General features: G+C 36.8%; 1 protein-coding gene and 1 pseudogene across 7 annotated transcripts in view; one reads left to right on the top strand and one right to left on the bottom strand.

Annotated features, from left to right (window-relative positions):
• Positions 1-19742, bottom strand: part of FCHO2 (FCH and mu domain containing endocytic adaptor 2) — a 130824-nt gene extending 111082 nt beyond the window's left edge. For 4 of the 7 annotated variants that reach the window (XM_036279599.1, XM_036279596.1, XM_036279597.1 and 1 more), the window contains exons 1-2: positions 19599-19662; positions 3754-3845 (exon numbers count right to left, since the gene is read on the bottom strand). In XM_036279599.1, coding sequence (XP_036135492.1) covers positions 3754-3845; positions 19599-19631 — 125 coding nt within the window. In that variant the 5' untranslated portion in view covers positions 19632-19662. Of the gene's footprint in view, positions 1-921; positions 1032-3753; positions 3846-6858; positions 6982-19598 lie in introns of those variants that run through there. The other 3 variants (XM_036279600.1, XM_036279598.1, XM_036279601.1) reach the window with 3 other exon arrangements.
• LOC118641483 lies at positions 150-1114 on the top strand (annotated as a pseudogene).
• Positions 19743-20084: the final 342 nt, after the last annotated feature.

The raw sequence follows: 20084 nt of genomic DNA, 5'->3' as shown, positions 1-20084 counted from the left end.
GTGGTTCGTCCCCCCTCTCCCCCCGCCTCCTGCCCTTCCCTTTTCTGCTCCCCCTGCCCCCTTCCCTTTTTCCCCTCAGTTGTCTCATGCCTACAGTTTCTAGCTTTCACCTCCCCCACCACCAGGGACCAAAAACTTGACTACTCAAAGTCCAGCTCCCCAGAACACTGCTCAACATGGACATCAGTGTGATTGAAGGTGGATTAAATGCCACTCTCACCATCTGGCTACTTATGCATGGAAAGGAAGTTGGCGGTATCATTGGAAAAAAAGGAGAATCAGTTAAGAAGATGTGGAAGGAGAGTGGTGCACGTTATCAACATCTGAGAAGGGATTGTCCTGAGAGAATTATCACTTTGGCTGGACCCACTAATGCCATCTTCACAGCCTTTGCTATGATCATTGACAAACTAGAAGAGGATATCGGCAGCTCTATAACCAATAGCACAGCTGCCAGTAGAACCCCAGTCACCCTGAGGCTGGTGGTCCCTGCTAGTCAGTATGGCTCTCTCATTGGGAAAGGTGGTTACAAGATCAAGGAAATAGGAGAGAGTACAAGGGCTCATGTCCAGGTGGCAGGGGATATGTTCCGGCCCAAGCCATCCAGTTCTCTGGTCATCTTTCCGGTGGTCAGGACAGGTACAGCACAGGCAGCAACAATGCGAGCTTTCCTCACACCAACCCATCCATGTGCCTCAACCCTGACCTGGAGGGACCACCTCTAGAGGTCTATATCATTCAAAGACAGTATGCCATTCCACAGCCAAATTTGACCAAGCTACACCAGTTGGCAATGCAACAGTCTCATTTTCCCATGACCCATGGCAACACTGCATTCAGTGGCATTGAATCCAGCTCTCCAGAGGTGAAAAGCTATTAGGGTTTGTATGCATCTGCTCAGACTACTTCTCATGAACTCACCATTCCAAATGATTTGATAGGCTGCATAATCGGGCGTCAAGGCGCCAAAATCAATGAGATCCGTCAGATGTCTGGGGCGCAGATCAAAATTGTGAACCCAGTGGAAGGATCTATTGATAGACAGGTTACCATCACTGGATCTGCTGTCAGCATTAGCCAGAGTTCAAAACACTGGCTAGAGGATGCTCAATGAACTTAGAGCTTCAACAGCATAAAGAAGGACCAGTAAGAAATGAAGGATAAACTAACTGAAATGAAGAGTAATTTACAGGGAATTAACAGTCGAGAAATTAAGCCAAGAATCAAATCAGCAATTTGTAATATAAGGAAGCAAAAACCACCCAATCAGAACAGGGAAAAAAAAAAAAAAAGAATCCAAAAAAATGAGGATAGTGTAGGAAACCTTTGGACCAACTTCAAGCGTACCAATATTCGCATCATGAGGTGCCAGAAGGAAAAGAGAGAGAGCACGAAATTGAAACCTCTTTTTAAAAAAATAATGACAGAAAACTTCCATAGCCTGGTGAAGGAAATAGACATACAAGTCCAGGAAGCAAGAGAGTCCAAAACAAGATGAACCCAAAGAGGCCCACACCAAGATACATCATAATTTAAATGCAAAAGGTTAAAGACAAAGAGAGAATCTTAAAAGCAGCCAAGAGAAAAGCAGCTAGTTACCTACAAAGGAGCTCCCACAAGACTGGCAGCTGGGCCCAGCCAGTGTGGCTCAGTGGTTGAGCACTGACCCATGCACCAAGAGGTGGCCAATTCAGTTCCCGGTCAGGACACATGCCCAAGTTGTGCGCCAAATCCCCAGTGCAGGGCATGCTGGAAGCAGCTAATCGATGTTCTCTCTCATTGATGTTTCTCTCTCTCTCCCTCTCCCTTCCTCTCTCTCTAAAAATCAATAAAGGAAAAAAAAAAAAAGATTGGCAGCTGATTTCTCAACACAAACTTTGTAGGCCAGAGGGAGTGGCACAAAATGCTCAAAGTGATGAAAAGCAAGAACCTACAATCAAGATTATTCTACCCAGCAAAGCTATCATTTAGAATCAAAGAACAGATAAACAGCTTCTCAGACAAGGAAGAAAACTAAAGAGTTCATCACTATCAAACCAGTATCATATAAAATGTTGAAGGGTCTTCTTTAAGAAGAAAAAAAAAGATAAATAATATAAACAATAAAATAGCAATAAATACACATCAACAATTGACTCTAAAAAAAAAAAAAAAGCGGAACAGAAACAGACTCATAGATACAGAGAACATTTTGATGGCTGTCAGATGAAAGAGGGGTTGAGGGGATGGATTGTTACAGAATAATCATGGGGATGTACAGTACAGCACAGCGTATATAGACAATATTATAATAATTATGTATGGGTGTGAGATTTATTGGGATGGTACTTTGTAAGTTATATAATGTCTAATGTCTAATCACTGGGGTGTTCTTCTGAAATTAGTATAATAATGTACGTCAACTGTAATTGAAAAATAAAAATTATTGTTCTAAAAATCTTTACTGAAGGCCTACTAAAGGGACAAGCACTCTCCCAAGTGCAGGAAATGGAGTAATAAGCAAAAATGACACACACAAAAATCCCTGCTCTTATGAGGTTTATACTCTAAGACAGACAAATAAATAAATACAATGTCAGTTATATCAGATGGTTTAAGTTTTATGAAGAAAAATAAAGCAGGGAAGAGGGAGCAGAAGAAGGGATAGTCTCACTGCTCAAAGAATTATAAAGGGGTTAGAATCTAGGCAAAAAGATGGCCCATGAGTCCTGGACTTCTTATGGTTACTGACATAAACAGGGTAAAAGGCATAATGACAACTGCCTTGATAGTCTCAAGGTAGTTAGTTGTAGTGATGCAAGTGATGGGGAAGAAGGCAGGCTAAGGGACATGCCAGAAATGCAGATTTCTGGGTCCTCTCCTCTACACCTGTCAATGATGACATAGAAACCAGAGAGGGATAGCTTTATCCATAGTACTTAGAGCTTTTGGACTCCCTCCTAGCTCCAGTATAGAGGTGGAAGCCATAATAGGATTGGTGTTACATAAATAGTTTATTCTCCGATTCCTACCAGTCAATTAACTCTACAAAGGCAGAAGTTGTATCTTTACCACTATATTCCCAGAATTCAGACGAGTGCCTGACACACAGCAGACACTGGATATATATTGTTGAAAGAATAAAGAATGAAGTATCTGAAGGCAATATATCCCTATATTATCAAGGTGAATATTTTAAATGTATTCATATAAAAGTCATCAAGTGGGGCCAGCCACAAACAACTTTAATCAAAGCACATTATAATGATTTTTAATCGTTTCTAAATTAACTATTATATTATAAAGTCTTAAAGACAATCACATTTTATAAACTTGCAGAATTTAAAAATACATACTCAGAACTTTTTTAAAATAAAAGTTGTAATAATACATAATTAAACTACAAGTTCAAAAAATTTAATCTTTTCAAGTTATTTTAGTATGTTTTGTTTACTGACATGTTTATTTAAAGAAATGGTAATATTTTATCCTTCAAAGTTCCTCAATTTTTCTATTATATCACCTTGCCAGCACATTTAATGAAAAATATGTAGATAATATTTTCAAACAGTGATATGTAAACCAGTTTAACAATGCCACTTGGAGCCACTATTTAGTCCTCAGTGTATAGATCACAGAAAACCACTACTTTAAAGTATAACTATGGTATACTTTTAACAACTGTACTTGATTACTTTACAATCAAAATTTTCTCATTTATATTCTAAAATTTAACTTGTAATAAATTATTAAATGACATTTAAAAATACATACCTTTCTCTTACAAAATCTGCTAGTTCTTTTGTCGATATCTGTCCATGTTTCATATTATGGTAAAGGACATCAAAGCCACTATTTTTTTCCCCCTACAATTTAAAAAGATTTTTAGTTTAACAAAACAAAAAAAGAGAGAGATCAAAATGACTTAATAACATTAACTAATATGCAGTTCTAACTATCAGGTAAGCTATCTTTCCTAAATTTAACCATTGTTACTCATTGTAAGACTTCAAACTGTATCAAAGGACTACTGTAAGGTTTCATAAAGTTTATAACTTATTATATATACACATATGCATACTCTATAATCACTCAAAATGGTATATTAATGAAACTAAGTCTAAAATATTAAGGAATAATATGCAGCATAATTTTAAAAAGATAAATATAGACCTCTTTAAATTCATTACCAAGTACCAAAATTCAATTCCTTAAACAGGCTTTAAGGGATTCCTAATTATTTAACTGAGTGATTTTCAACCAGTGTGCCATGGCACACCGATGTGCCACAAGAATTTTTAAAACATGCAATACCCGACTATTTAGCCAGGGGCACTACCCTCTTTGGATTGTCAAATAAAAAAATAACAACAGCCAACACAACAAAAGTCATCCAATGTGTCTGGCTGGAGTGGCTCAGTGGTTGAGTGTCGAACATACACCAAGAGGTCTCCAGTTTGATTTCCGGACAGGGCACATGCCCAGGTTGCAGGCTTGATACCTGGTAGGGGGCATGCAGGAGGCAGAGGATTGGTGTTTCTCTCTCATCAATGTTTCTCTCTCTCTCCTTCTCCCTTCCTCTTTCTCTAAAATAAAAATTTTAAAAATCAATTAAAACATTTTTAAAAAGCCGTCCAGTGTGAATGAATCAAAATTAAACTTATTTTTGGTCAGAATGGCAAAAATATATATTTTTTGGTGTGCCACAAAATTTTAGTTTACGTGTGCCATGAAATGAAAAAGGTTGAAAATTGCTGATTTAATTCAAATTCTGTGCTTTAAAATGACTAAATCTTGCCTTCAGTCAATAAAGCATTATTAATAATCATATAAGCATTGAATACCACAAGATGCTTTATAATTGCTAATATAAATCTTTCAGTAAACTTTAAGCAATTTAAGACATGAGAAAGTAGATAAAACTTTAACAAAAGAGCAATAACAGTCTTTTGGTTAGTCCTCAACTAACAGGAAATTAACAGAACCAGACCACTACACAATCCTACAAAACCTTTACTGTTATTTAATCCAAAAAATGCTGAATTAGCTAGTCATAGCAAAGAAAACATTAGAAAGATCAATGTTTAGAAAGACTCTCAATAAATCAAGCTCAATAACTCTCTTCACAATTTGCAGTTTTATTTCTCTTCAGTGAGAATAAAATAATGAAGAATGAAATATATTTACTGGAAATAAAAAGCAACATCGTAAGCAAGTGTTATGCAATCTGAAACTTAATTTTTCCAAAGTTTGCTGAAAACAGGAAACATAGGAACTTCCAGTTATGTTGAAGTAATCCCTAATAAACTCGTCAGCTAATATACTAAGTAATTAGTTTGCCATAAATACAACAAATTAAAATGTCATATTCATAGGGAGATATATAAATAATATCCTTAACATTCTGAACATCCATTTCCATTTTTCAGGAATTCAAAAAGATGCATGGTCGCTTATGAATCCAAACATATCCATTTGGCTTCTATAATTTTTTCATGTTTAAGATAAAGAAAAATAATTTATTATCTAACTCCAGTTTTTACTTTCCCTGGGTTCTGCATGCAAATTCATTTCAGCCAAAATAGGGATTTTTTTTTAAGTAACCATTATCACTAGTCTATAGCAAGTAAAAATAATATCATGCAGATTAGTAAATAAAAGTACTGACAAATAATGACAGGCCTGAAACCTCTGAGGGATTCATTCCATTTCTTGATATAAAATAGAAATTACAGATGATTAGACGATCCACTAATTTCCACAATATGAATCCTGAAAAAAACAAACCTGAAATCTAAAATTTTTAAATCTAAAGTCTGAAGTGCTTATGCCCCAAAGTTCTCACCTGACAGACCTAATAGTTCTCATTTGCTCATAATTCTAACAAGTCCAGGTACCTGGGTTCCCAATGTGCATTATGCATGGTTAAAGAGAAGACTGGAAAAGAGCTGGAAGTGAATGGCTATTTAAAACCAGCACACAGATGATTAGAAGAAATAATATTCACCAGGCTTACAAGGGAAAAAAACAAAAATTTATTTCAGACAAAAACACGGAGACCATCTTATAATTGGGGCAACAAGGTCCTGAGAATTTTGTGTCACTGTTATAGTACTTTAAACATTAAGCAGTCAAGAAAAGGTTAAATTACATTCAGAAATCTGAATTCTTATTAAGAAATCCTTGCCTTTGCTGCTGTGGCTCAGTTGGTTAGAGCATCGACCCATATACCAAAAGGTCAAGGGTTTGATTCCAGTCAGGGCACCCAGGTTGAGGGTTCAATCAATGTTTCACTCTTACTTTGAGGTTTCTCTCTCCATCTCTTTCCCGTCCTCTCTCTCTAAAATCAATTTTTTTAAAAAGCATGTCCTTGGGTGAGGATTTAAAAAAAAAAAGAAGTCCTTGAAGGAGTAAGCTCTTTATTTGGGATATTCAGATACCCCAACAACATATTACTTAAAATTCCCAATACAGGGAATAAGGTTTACTAATTTGCTTACTATACAATATAACATTAATATAGTATACCTTAGGAAAAGTACTAGCTACTCCATCCTTCAGGTCTTCACTTGGAAAGAAAAGAAAACTTCATCCTAATAAGGATGTGATGCAGAAGAAGCCTGCCTGAAAAGGCACTAATGACTAAATATAAATACTCTGCATGATTACAAATCCATTTGGCATTTCTTCCTATTTGCAATTCATTCATTTACTGAAGTAAAAAAATGTAATGAGTCTGACTCTAGGCACCATTTTCCTTTTTTTTTAAATCCTCACCCAAGGATATTTTTCCATTGATTTTAGATAGAGTGGCAGGGAGGAAGGGAGAGAGAGGGCTAACTAAAAATACACAAATGTACAAATAACATGACAACACACCTTCATTATCAAATAGAATTACGACTGAAGATATCTCTGGTCTTCAATATTTTACAAAGCTGTAAATGTTCATGCCCTTTGACTGAGGAATTCCACTTTTAGAGCTCTGTATCACAAAAACACATGTACAAAAAAAATGTGGAAGAATATTCACTGAGGTGCTGTTCATTATCGTGAAAATCAGAAAATTCAAAAACATCCACTAACTGGTTAAATAAATGACAGTTTACCCTTAATGAAATAGTGTTTTTTAAAAGACTATAGCAAGAAAAAAATTGTAGATTTTAAATATTAATTTTAAAAATCTGCTCAGATATATTGTCAGTGAATAAAAAAGCAAGATACAATTATTCATAATAGCCAAAAATAACCTAATGCTGGGAACAACCTAAATGACCATCAGCTAGTAAATGGACAGACAAAATGAAGTGTATCCATAAAATGTAATACAATTCAGCAATTAAAAAAACAAACATGCTACTTTATGAACCTCATAAACATTTTACTAAGTGAAAGAAGCCAGACACAAGAGTCCACATGTTGTATGATTATATGAAATGTCCAGAATAGTGAAATCCATAGAGAAAGAGGATGGATTAGTGGCTGCCTAGAACTGAGGGTGGAAAAGAACACTAACTGCATATATGAGCATGAGGGATATCTAATTATTGGGAGGATGAAAATACTCTAACACTGATTTATGGTTATGGTTGCACCAATTCGTAAAGTTACTAAAAACCAGTAAGTTGCACACTTAAAATGGGTAGATTTTGTAATAGATAAAATATGCTTCAACAAGGTTGTTTGAAAAGAGAAATAAAAAGAGAAGTTGGGAGATTCCTTTTTTCTCTTGGAGAGTAGTTTTGCTTGGTTTTGTCTTTTTTTAACAAATTGGTTCTTGCTACCTCAATTTCTGAAAGTTGGTCTCTTCCTAATAAGAGCAATAAATTTTTGTTTGACATAATTATAGATTTATAGGAAATTGTTGAAAAATGTACAGGAAGGTTCCACATATAAGCAAGATTTTTACTGTTGTTGTTGTTAGTTGAATGATCAAATCTTATTTATTTAGAAAGGTCAGCTTTCCCTAACAGTTGGATAGGTTGCTATTTGTGTTCATTGGTAACAGATGATTGCAGAATACATAATGAACCATTCTTCTATGGAGGCCTGATACTGTTTTTTAGGTAAAAAAAAAATAATAATACATTGAATTGAATTAAAAAGGAAGGTGCAAATAGTACACCTAGTAGGATTTCATTTTCACTGAAAAAATAACATGTTGCATATACAGGGTGGGGAAAAAGTAGGTTTACAGTTGCAAAACAGTTCAATTTTGTATTATTATTTATTAATTATTGTATTATTTCCCATGTGAACAACTGTTAGGTCTTCTGCCCCACCTTGTATGTACACGAAGAAAATCTAAAGGCATATACAGCAAACTATTAACAGCAAATCATTTCTGGGAAGTGGAATATTGAGCATAGATTAACTTTCTAATAAAAAAATAAATAAGCCACGTCTTCATTATAGAAGAGTTAAGAGCTATCATGACAAGCACTTTTAAAATGCAATTTTCTCCCAAGTATACAACTATTGATATAAAATCTTGTTTATCAATAGCCTTTTTCCCCTTCTGCTCAATTTTTTTAATTAACCTTTTTAAACAAGTTTTATTGAGATATAATTCACACACCATTCAATTCACCCACTTAAAGTGTACACTGTAATAATTTTTAGGATATTTATAGAGTTGTGCAAACATCACCACAATCGTTGTTAGAACATTACTGTCATCCACCAAAAAAAGTAAACAAAACCCATAACCAAATACAGGAATACCTCAGAGATACTGCATGTTTGGTTCCAGACCATCACAATAAAGTGAGTATAACAAAACAGCAAGTCACAAGCTTTATGCTGTTAAACTGGAGATTTGCCTCCAATTTATAAAAAACACAACATCTGTGAAGCACAATAAAGCAAAGTGTAGAATGAGGTATGCCTGTAGCCAGATTAAGAATAGGTATCTACTAATCAGTGATGAGCCTCTTTTCAGATGGCTAATTCATTAGTTTAATCAACACAAGTAAATTCATATGTACACAATGAAATCTATATATGAATGTTTAAAGCAGCATTATTCTTAATTGCCAAAAGATGGAAACAACCCAAAAGTCCATCACCTGACAAATGATAAACAAAATGTGATATAGCCTTGTACTAGAATATTATTCAGCCATAAAAGGAATAAAACACTGCTATATGCAACATTGATTAACCCTGAAAACATTATGCTAGGAAAAAAGAAGCCAGTCACAAAAGACAACATACTGTATGATTCCATTCATAGTAAAGTCCAGAATGGAAAAATAAAGACAGAAAGTAGATTAGTGGGTTGCTTGGGGGGGCTGGAAGGTAATCTAGGGGATAAAAAGCACAGGATTTCTTTTTGAGGTAATGAAAATGTTTTTAAATCAACTGTGATGATGGTTGTAAATATTACCAAAACTGTGAATTTTACCAAAAGCCACTGAATTGTACACTATAAATGAGTGAATTACATGGCATGTAAAATATAGCTCAATAACACTGTCCAGAAACTTCAGTAAGTAATGTTTTTATCCTTTCTAAATCAATAAATTCTTGCAGAGAAACTTGCAGTATTAACCGACAAAAACTAGCACCATTGCTCGCCCAAGGAGAACTGTTATGAAGGTTTGTACTAAGACAGGATCTTTTATCTGCTCATCTTAATGCACTTTACAAAGAGGTATCACTTTCACAGAACATCTACTGACTATGACCTGGGGCAAATAAAATCGTGTTATAATTCAATATCAAGAAATGTTAAAAAAAAATCTTTGTATAATCATTTCTAGTATGAGGTAAAAAAAAAAAAAGGTTTTACCATTCTTTGAAGATGAAAGTCCAGAATCATACTTCTTACCACTCTAATTTAACTAAGATGACTGCAGTTAAGTCTGCTGTGTATCAGTCCAGATTCCTTTTCACATACATATAGTAACATGTTACTTTTTTTTTTTTTAATCCTCACCCGAGGATATTCTTCCATTTTTTTGTACAGATAGAGTGGGAGGGAGAGAGAGGAAGGGAGAGAGAGAGAGAGAGAAACATCGATGTGAAGGGACACATCGAGTGGCTGCCACCCACATGACCAACCAGGGCCGGGGACAAACTGCAACCGAAGTACGTGCCCTTAGCGGGAACCGAACCCGAGTCTCTCCAGACCGCAGGCCGACTCTCTAACCGCTAGCCAAACTGGCCAGGGCAACATGTTACTTTTTAACATGAAAATGAGGTCCACTATGCATAATGTCTTGCACCTAAATTATCAGTTGAACTGAAACTAGCTGAAAAGATAATTAAGTTATAGGTAAGGTCTCTAAGTCACTCAAAATGCTCAGATCTTTTCTAGCCTAATATAGTCTACTACTAAGACATCCTTGAAATTTCAAATTAAATTTAAATAAATCATCAAAGATATTTTGGAAATCTAAAGGCATCTTTTTCTGTTTGATTTTATAACATAACTTTATATTTAAAATTATTTAATAGATTATAAAATACAATCTAACATATTTCCACTTGAAGAAAAAATGCCTATCTCTATGAACAAGGCTATGATATTCCTATTTTAACTAAAATGGAACTCACATACCTAGGTTTTAAGAGCCACAAAAAGTAATAGTAGAAAAACCACAACACTATAAATCCCACAGATTCAAAATTTTTTTTGATTGATTGATTTTAGAGAAAGAGGATAGGAGAGAGAGAAACTTCAATTTGTTGTTCCACATATTTATGCATTCATTGGTTGCTTCGTGTGTGCCCTGACCAGGGATTAAACCCACAACCTTGGCATATCAGGATGTTGCTCTAACCAACTGAGCTACCCCACCAGGGTAAACCCCACAGATTTTAGTTAATGGTTTGAAACTTCTCTTTCAAAGAACATTTTAAAATTTTGATGGGTCCAAGAGCTGAAAAATATAAGATAGAGTGTAGACTGTATAAATTAAAAAGTTGATTTTACCTATTTTCTTTTTCAATTAAAAAAATATTTTTAGAGGGGGAAAAGAAAGGTCAGAAGGTGCTGTCATGTGAACAACAAAAGCATGCCTTACCTTCCTCTGAACTCCAGACCACTTCAAAAATAAGTAAATATCACTTCCTACCTCTCTACATTCTCCTTTTACTCTAGCTCTAACCAATATTTATTAGATAACCTTGGACAAGTCACTGCAAAGTATTACATTGATACATGGCCTGATGTAGTCTCACTTTATCTGCCTTCTCTGAAAAACACAATAAAACATTTAACCAATTCTGAAGATACTCTTTTTTTCTTTGAAGAATGGCCTCTCTAGTGAAGAATCTTCTAGACACTTTTGATGAGAATTCAATAAATATGCAATGATAACCTTCCAGTATCATTTTTGCCTTGAAAATTGCTAGGAAAAAAAGAATAACATATATGCAAGCAGTTTTTCATACATGATCACTGAAACTATTCTGCAGAACTATTGACAAGATATTGCTAAAACAAAACACAGTGATTAAAATATGTAGAATGAGCACTGCTTAGCAGTCAAAACTACTCAGTGCAGGGATGCAAGTCAAACACATTTGTTGGTTTACTGAAGTGAAATAAATCTTATCATATTAAAAAAATTTTTTTCTCACCTTTCAGGTACTACTCCCTAATCTTTTAAATTATAACTCACCTCTTCCCAGTTAATTAAATCCTTAAAGCATCTAAATAGCTATTACATATGGAATAACAAAAATAGCAGACACAAGCAGTTGTGACATAATTTTATTCATTTTTATATCTTTCAAATTTTCTGTAATCTGTAATGAAAAGTAATTTTGATTACTTTTAAAATTAAAATAATAAAACTTAACACTTTCAGCTTTCTCAAAAACTCTTCAAGCTATGTTTACAAAGACACTCAAGGCTACCTCTTAAATTGTCATCTTGTATACTTAAATCTCCAGTCCTCATAATTCATAAATGGAAAAAAACAAAACTAGAAGCAACCTAAATGTCCAAAGGGGGCAGTGGTTAAACAAATTATGGCCTTTCTATTCCATGGAAACCTATGCAGTCACTAAAAATACTTTCAAGAATACTTACTCACATGAGAAAAATGCTTGATAATATCATTTGAAAATTCTAAGACACAAAACTATATAGTAGAACCCATTTAAAATTTTGTATTTCTAAGTATTAGAAGAGATTAGAGGGAAAGGCTATAGATAATTTTTACTTCTGTATTTTTTCTGTTTTACCTATTACATCATAATGGTTATAATTAAAGAGAAAACCATCTTCACTGTTTTATCCAACTAAAACCTAACACTTGTTAGTTTTAAGACCCCAACACCATTAATTTGCTTTTACTTATATTGTACTTTCCTATCTTTTCCCTAAAGTCAAGCAAACATGCTTGTCAGTATCTTCCATAATTTTTAATCCCGCAGTTCCATCAAGAAACATGCATGTGCCTCATCTCCATCACACAGTTCACTAACTACTTTCCAGTTTAATCCTCTCTAACTCTGGACATTGCAGCAACATTCTCTAGCATCTTCATCAATAGATATAACTATATATCTCAGTTGCTGTTGTGCTGTTTTTGTTTCTCCCCATATCTAATCAATTCATACTAACTTCTGTGGACCTAATTGTTATTTAGGTAAACTGAAAGCCAAGTTGTTATTCCCTTTATAAATCTGCATGACACCATATTTCTATGTGGATTTCTCAGGATTAATTGTTCTAGAATTATGAAATCAGGATAGATAATCTCAGAAGATTCCCCATGACTCAAAAAAACCTACTTCCAAAGGATTTATGCTAGCCAAACATGCAGGATGATACAAAGTATACCTGTTCTCCCATGTCTTAGCCTAAATAATTTAAGTAGTTCTGAAAGGATTAGAGCATTTAGGATTTAGTGTGTAGGACTAGAAAAGAACACAGGCAGTAAATTGTTTATCCTTACCATATCAATGTTCTAAAATCCTTCCCCTGAATTGAATTTATGCAGACTAAATCAGTATCAATTTCTCACTTTCAAATTCCTCCTAGATTAAGGCAAAAATACAAAATGACCATCCCTCCACCCCCACCCCCCCACCAAAATATGCAAGGGCCTCATAATAAAATTTAGTGCCATCTGAAATATTGTAATTTTATGATGTCTACCTGTAAAGTCTACTTGTACCTAGTTAGATGAATCTGTAGTTTACATTTTCATAGCCTGTTGCAGTTGAAAACAATTCAGGCATTGCTAACTGGCTAACAGTTATACAATTATACATTTTAACTTAGTGAATATTATTTGCTTGTATATACATAGGCTATCTCTGGAAAGCTACATTAAGAAGTTAGTAATAGTGATCATCTTTGGAAAGGTCTTGATGACTAGAGAAAAGTAAGGATATTTTGCATGCATTTCGTTTTGTAACTTTTGAATACTAAACTGTGTAAATTTCACAAATCTGTTAATGTAGATACATAAATATACATATATACACACTTTTTAAATTTTAGTATATCATCTGATGGGATCATATCCTAAGCAGGTACCCCAAACTACGGTATTTGGAAATTTCAAGTAATAGAGTATATTCAGGGGTTCTATCGTCACTTCAACTAATTTTCTAAAGACATATATTTTTAAATGATCATATGGATAAATAACCCCAAAGAACGTATGCATGTGTGTGTATATGGTTATTAGTCTCTCATCTAAGATACTAAATTTAGATTAAATAATCAAGCAAAAATACAACAATGGTTTGCATTCCAATGTCCTATTAATAGCAATTGCAGGTTTTTGAAAAAACATTTTAATCCTCCCAGTTTATCCATGTAATCATAGATCAAATTTTGGATATATAACCAAGTGCTCCAATTTTATTTAAAAGTTAAGTATGACAATACCAGTGAAATCAACAGACAAATGGAATATAATTCTTGTATGATTAATAAGGAAAAGAAATAAGGAAAAACTTCAGGATAAAAATACCAAAGATAACTGCTGTTCATTCTTGGTGTGCTGATCTGAGATAATCTTTGGGAAAAGTTACCTAAGTAAAAATGGCAGTTTATCAAAATGTGATGTATGCTCAAGAATACTTGGTGTCTTTCGGAAAATGCTTCATAGCTTATATAGATTAGGTTTACTATGCAAAATGAGATTTATAAGGTATTTAATCAGGTATGTTGTGCTTATTTTTCCCCTTCAATAATTATCACCTATAAAATCCATTCCTTTAAAAAAATTTTAATTTCTCAATTTAATAATCTGAATTTATACAAAAATATAAAGCCATTTGAATAACTATAGTGCAATGCTGACAAAGGGAATCTCAAAAGGGTTATTAACTGTTACTCAACACCTGGAGAACGAAGCAGCATATAGAGAGACTTCCTCACTGTAATAATTGTTGATATCTTTTTAAAGTTATATGATCTTTTGATGAGCTAACAACTGTTTTTATAGCCCAGTGTGGCTCAGTGTGGACTGAGAGGTCACAGGTTCAATTCTGAGTCAAAGCACATTCCTGAGTCCGGCTCGATCCTCATTAGGGGGCATGCAGGAGGCAGCCGATTTGATGTTTCTCTCTCACATCAAAGTTTCTCTCTCCCTCTCTCCAAAAAATAAAATAAAATAAAAACTTGTTATTTAATTGAAAAAACAACTGTTTTTATATATTAAAGGCAATGGTGTAATATCTGCTATTAAGGTTTTCGGTCTCCAATTCTAATAAAAAAAGAAAAACATTTTCAACTTGATTATCAAGGCACTATACTTCGTGGCAAAAACTGCCTTATCAGCAACAAAACACCTGTTGTGTAGGAAGTTCAAATACATTTTTCTCTTCAAAGTATGGTATTAAGTAGAAGAATTTGTAACATAGCATATACTTTTAGTTAAGAAATTCTATACTTTAAAGATTTAAAGGCAGGATGTGCTGCTTTCAAAAGAGCTTGAAGAGAGTTTGAACAATTCAAACTTTCCTCTAACAAAATGCCACAACAAAAGGTTTGTCTTTTATGTAGGAGAAAAATCAATTAATAGGTTGTTTGGTTACAAACCTAAAATTTTATCTCACTCTGACAAGTTTTATTCTGTTTTGACTGTGCCACTTTAAACATTTAGAATGAAAAATGAAGTTAATTGTAAGTTCTCTATTTTAAGAAATTATTTTAAGCCCTAGCCAAGTAGTTCAGTTGGTTAGAGCATCGTCTCCATACACCAAAGGTACCCATCGATCCCTGGTCAGGGCACAATCAAGAATCAGCCCTGGCCGGTTTGGCTCAGCGGTTAGAGCGTCAGCCTGCGGTCCTGAGAGACCCGGGTTCGGTTCCCGCTAAGGGCACGTACCTCGGTTGCAGTTTGTCCCCGGCCCTGGTCGGTTGTGCGGGTGGCAGCCACTCGATGTGTCCCTTTCACATCGATGTTTCTCTCTCTCTCTCTGTTCCTCTCTCTCCCTCCCACTCTACCTGAGCAAAAAATGGAAAAATGTCCTCGGGTGAGGATAAAAAAAAAAAATAATAATAATAAAATAAAACAACTTTGTTTAAAAAAAAAAAAAAAAAAAAAGAATCAACCAATGAGCCCTGGCCGGTTTGGCTCAGCGGTTAGAGCGTTGGCCTGCGGTCTGGAGAGACCTGGGTTCGGTTCCCGCTAAGGGCACATACCTCGGTTGCAGTTTGTCCCCGGCCCTGGTTGGGTCGTGTGGGTGGCGACCATTCGATGTGTCCCTTTCACATTGATGTTTCTCTCTCTCTCTCCCCGGCCCTGGTTGGGTCGTGTGGGTGGCGACCATTCGATGTGTCCCTTTCACATTGATGTTTCTCTCTCTCTCTCTCTCTCTCTCTCTCTCCCTCCCTCCCTCCCTCCTACTCTATCTGAACAAAATACCGAAAAATGTCCTCGGGTGAGGATTAAAAAAAAAAAAAAAAGAATCAACCAATGAATACATAAATAAGTAGAACAACAAATTGATGTTTCTTTACTTTCTCTCAAAAATCAATAAAAAATATATTTTAGAAACTTATTTTATAAATGATCCTAAAATATTAAATTTTTAAACAGACAACTATCAAATTCTCCAAAGTTATTTAGTTCCTAGACTTTCCTTGTTCATTTAACTCTTCTTCAGGGCTTTTTGAGCTCTAATTTAGAGCTTTCAGCCCCAATTCCAGTCTTGGAAGTAAAATAAAATACAGTCTATTTCAACTATTTGTACTCAATAGTGAAGTAAAGGCAAAGACTGAAATATAAATTAGACTTGGGATTCGCTATAGATTTCAGATAGCAAAATTTATTCCTCTATTAAGAGAGACAAAAAAAGGTACATAATCAAAACTTGTACAAAAATGTTTATAGAAGTATCATTCATAATAGCCAAAAACATCAAACAAGGCTATGTTCAAAGTTCGGTTAACAAAAGACAAAAGATACTTTAAAATGTTAATATACTATTTAGAAAGAAGTTCAACTTCCAAAACAAAATATACATCAAAATATATGCAAAACATTTTAAGAATGTCAATTTAAATAATTCTTTTGAAAGTTTCTTGTTTTTTTTCTTTTTCATTTTTTTTCTTTTATTGATTTTTAAGGAGAGGGAGAGATAGAAACATCGATGACAGAGAACATCAAATGGCCGTCTCCTGCATGCCCGCAGTGGGGATCTGGTCCACAACCTGGGCATGTGCCCTGACTGGGAATCAAACCAACGACCTCTTGGTTCATGGGTCAATGCTCAACCACTCAGCCACACCAGCCGGGCAATCTTTTGAAAGTTTTATAAATTGCCACTATAAAACCTAAAGTCTAAAATTGATAGGCTAAACCAAAAATTCATATGGAAGTGCAAGGGATCCAGAATAGCCAAAATAATCTTGAAAAAGGAACAAAATTGGAGAACTCACACTCCTAATCCCAAACTTACTACACAGCTATAGTAATCAAAACAATGTAGTACTAGCATAAGGGCAGACAATGGAATGAATGCAACTAAAAATCCAGAGACAATCCCATACATGTATGGTCAACTGATTTTCAACAAGGATGCCAAGACTGACTATTCAATGAAGAAAGAAGAGCCTTTTCAACAAAGGTGCTGGGACAACTAGATATTCACATGCAAGAGAATTAAAGTGTAACTCTTCCTGGTACCCATACACAAAAATTAAGTTCAAAAGGATCATAGGCCTAAATGTAAGAGTAAAAGCTATAAAACCCACAGAAGAAAATAGAAATAAATCTTTGTGACCTTGGAAAGCATTTGAGATCTTGCTCCTCAACATGTTGTTGGTTTAGCTCAAATAAACTCTTACAAACACCCCCCCCATCCCAAAAGTCTTCGTGACCTTGGTCTAAAGACTTCTTAAACAACAAAAGCATAAGTGATTACAGAAAAATTAAATAAACTGGACTTCAAAAAGACTTCATCAAAATTAAAAATGTCTGTGTTTCAAAGTACACCATCAAGAATGGGAGAAAATAATTACAAAGTAATATATCTGATAAGAGATATACATGTACCTGGAATTTAAAAATAACTCTTACAATTCAATAATAAAAAGACAAACAGATCTAACAATGGGTAATGAACCTAAACAGACATTTTGCCAAAGAAAATACATAAATGGGCAATAAGCACATGAAAAGATGTTCAACATCATTAGTCACCAGAGAAATGCAAATCAAAACCACAACGACATACTACTTCATACCCATCCACTGTAATAAAAAGGACAGATAACAAGTGTCCAGCATGTGGAAAAATTGGAACCCTCAGACATTAATAGTGGAATTGTAAATGGTGCTGCCACTCTGGAAAACAGTTTGGTGGTTCCCTGAAAAGTTAAACAAAGAATTACCATATGAACCAGCAATCCCATTCCCAAAAGAAATGAAGATATATGTGCACACAAAAACGTGTACAGAAATGTTCATAGCAGCCCAGCCAGTGTGGCTCAGTGGTTAAGCATCGATCCATACACCAAGAGGTTGCCAGTTCAATTGCCAGTCAGGGCACATGCCCAGGTTGTGGGTCAAATCCCCAGTGGGGAGCGTGCAGGAGGCGGCCAATCTATGTTCTCTTTCATCAATGTTTCTCTCTCCCCCCCCCTTCCTCTCTTTCAAAATCAATAAAAAAAAAAAAAATATTTTAAAAGAAAGAAATGTTCATAGCAGTATTATTCATAATCAAAAAGTGGGAACAACTAAATGTCCACCACTTAGCCATAAAATGGAATTAAGTACTGATATGTGAGTGCTACAACATGTATGAATCTTGGAAACATGCTTATATGACCCCATTTACTTAATATGTTCAGAATAAACAAATCTACAGAGGCAGAAATCTATAGATTAGTTGCTTAGGGCTCAGGCAGGAGGGAAATGGGAGTGACTGCTAATGATCACAGGGATTCTTTCGAGGTGATCAAATTGCTCTAAAATTGACTGTGGTGAGGTCTGCACAACTCTATGAACATACAAAAAAAATCCCTGAATTGTACATTTAAATGAGCATATTGTATGGTATGTGAATTGTACCTCAACAAAGCTGTTTTCAAGGGGGGAAAACCTAATGTCTAGTATTAATGTTTGCTTGTGGAAAACAAAAGACATAAAAAACAAATAACTAGGAACTGATTTGATTACTAAGCAAGTTCATGCCTGAGATACTTAGAAATAAGAACTTAAAGCACAATCCTTATTCACTGAAAGACTACTCCTTTAAATATTTCTAAATCTTAAAATGGAATTGCAGTACTTGCAACTGTCAGGGCATAAAATGAGATCCACCCCCAGATACCTGAGTAAACATGTTACTTTCCTGTACATGGCTGAACTATACTTCCCATGACAGCAAACAATAACTGCAACAAAAACACTCCACAGGGAGAATAAGAAGTCATTCTCAAACAAGAATCTAATACTAATAGCTAAGAGAAGGGGTGTGGAAAGAATGAGGAAGGGGAAGGAGCACAGGGACAAGGGGAAGTCTCCGTGCATTTAAGCCTCAGGAATCCAGTCACATTAAATTCAACTTTTATACGCTTTGTGAACAGGCCCAGAGGCAAGGTCCTGGGCGCAGGCTAACGAGCCGAACTGCGAAGCCGAGAGGAAGTGCTGATCCCGCTCCAGCCCGCACGGGATTTCGTGTGGAAATGGTGGGGGCAAAAGGGCTCGGGTGGGGGCCTGCCGTGCAGGAAAGAGGTAAGCCCCTCCACCCGGCTGGGGCCCGCGCTGGCCGGCAGCACGCAGCTCGGGGCGGCCGCGCCGCGGGCCCGTCGTGCGAGTCCAAGCCGCGGAGCACGCCCGGCGCCCGGAGCCTCCGCGGGGCCGGGTCTCGTCCGTCTCCCGCCTCATCCGGCGCTTTGTCCCAGCGCGGACGGCGGGCGGCTCCTCCGCGTCCCCGCCGCGGGCTGAGGGGCCGCGCTGACAGCTCCCGGCCCCTGCAAGGGCTGCGAACCTGCGAGTCGGGGCGGCAGCCGACCCGTAGCCCGCCGGGCTTCATCCAGGCGGGACCCAGCAGGCGGCGGTCCCAGGACGCTCGCCCTGCCCGCGGAGCCGCCGCCGCTGCCGCCGCCTGGCCCAAAGCGCACGCAGGCCGAGGTCAGGCGCAGAAAGCCTTGGACTCCGAAACCCACACAATTCCCAACACCCTTCTCTTACCCAGAAATTCTCGACGAAATGCGCCATGACCATCGTGCCGCCGCCGCGCCGGGTTCCGCGTCCGCGCCCGCTCGCCGCTGTGTAAACACGGGTCCGGCCCCCAAGGCGCCCCCGCCTTTCACCGCCACCGCCTTCTTCCCCAAGCCCAGCCCGCACCCTCCAGGGCGCATGCGCCACCTAGCGGCTGCCGCCGCGGGGCGAACGCTTAGACGACGCAGCTTGGTGCGCGCATGCGCCCCGTGTCCCATTCCCGGGTTTTAGTTGCCCTCTCTCCCTAGCACGGGCGGGGCTCGGTTGAGCATTCTCTCGGGAATGGTGGAGAACCGGGTGGCTGAGGAGTCACCCGGGAGACTGTCCGCACCCTTTGCGGTGTGATGGGTACTGACCCAGCGACTGAGCTAAGTGAGGGCCATCCAGTGGCAGTGGAGCCAGTAACCTGGCTGTCGGCTCTTTTCCGCCTCGCAGGACTCGCTTCCCCCGCCTTCG

The sequence above is a fragment of the Molossus molossus genome, unplaced genomic scaffold (genome assembly GCF_014108415.1).
Source record: "Molossus molossus isolate mMolMol1 unplaced genomic scaffold, mMolMol1.p scaffold_m16_p_3, whole genome shotgun sequence".
Lineage (NCBI taxonomy): Eukaryota > Metazoa > Chordata > Mammalia > Chiroptera > Molossidae > Molossus > Molossus molossus.
The sequence above is the reverse complement of the archived record's forward strand: the minus strand, read 5'-3'. Positions and strand labels throughout refer to the sequence as shown.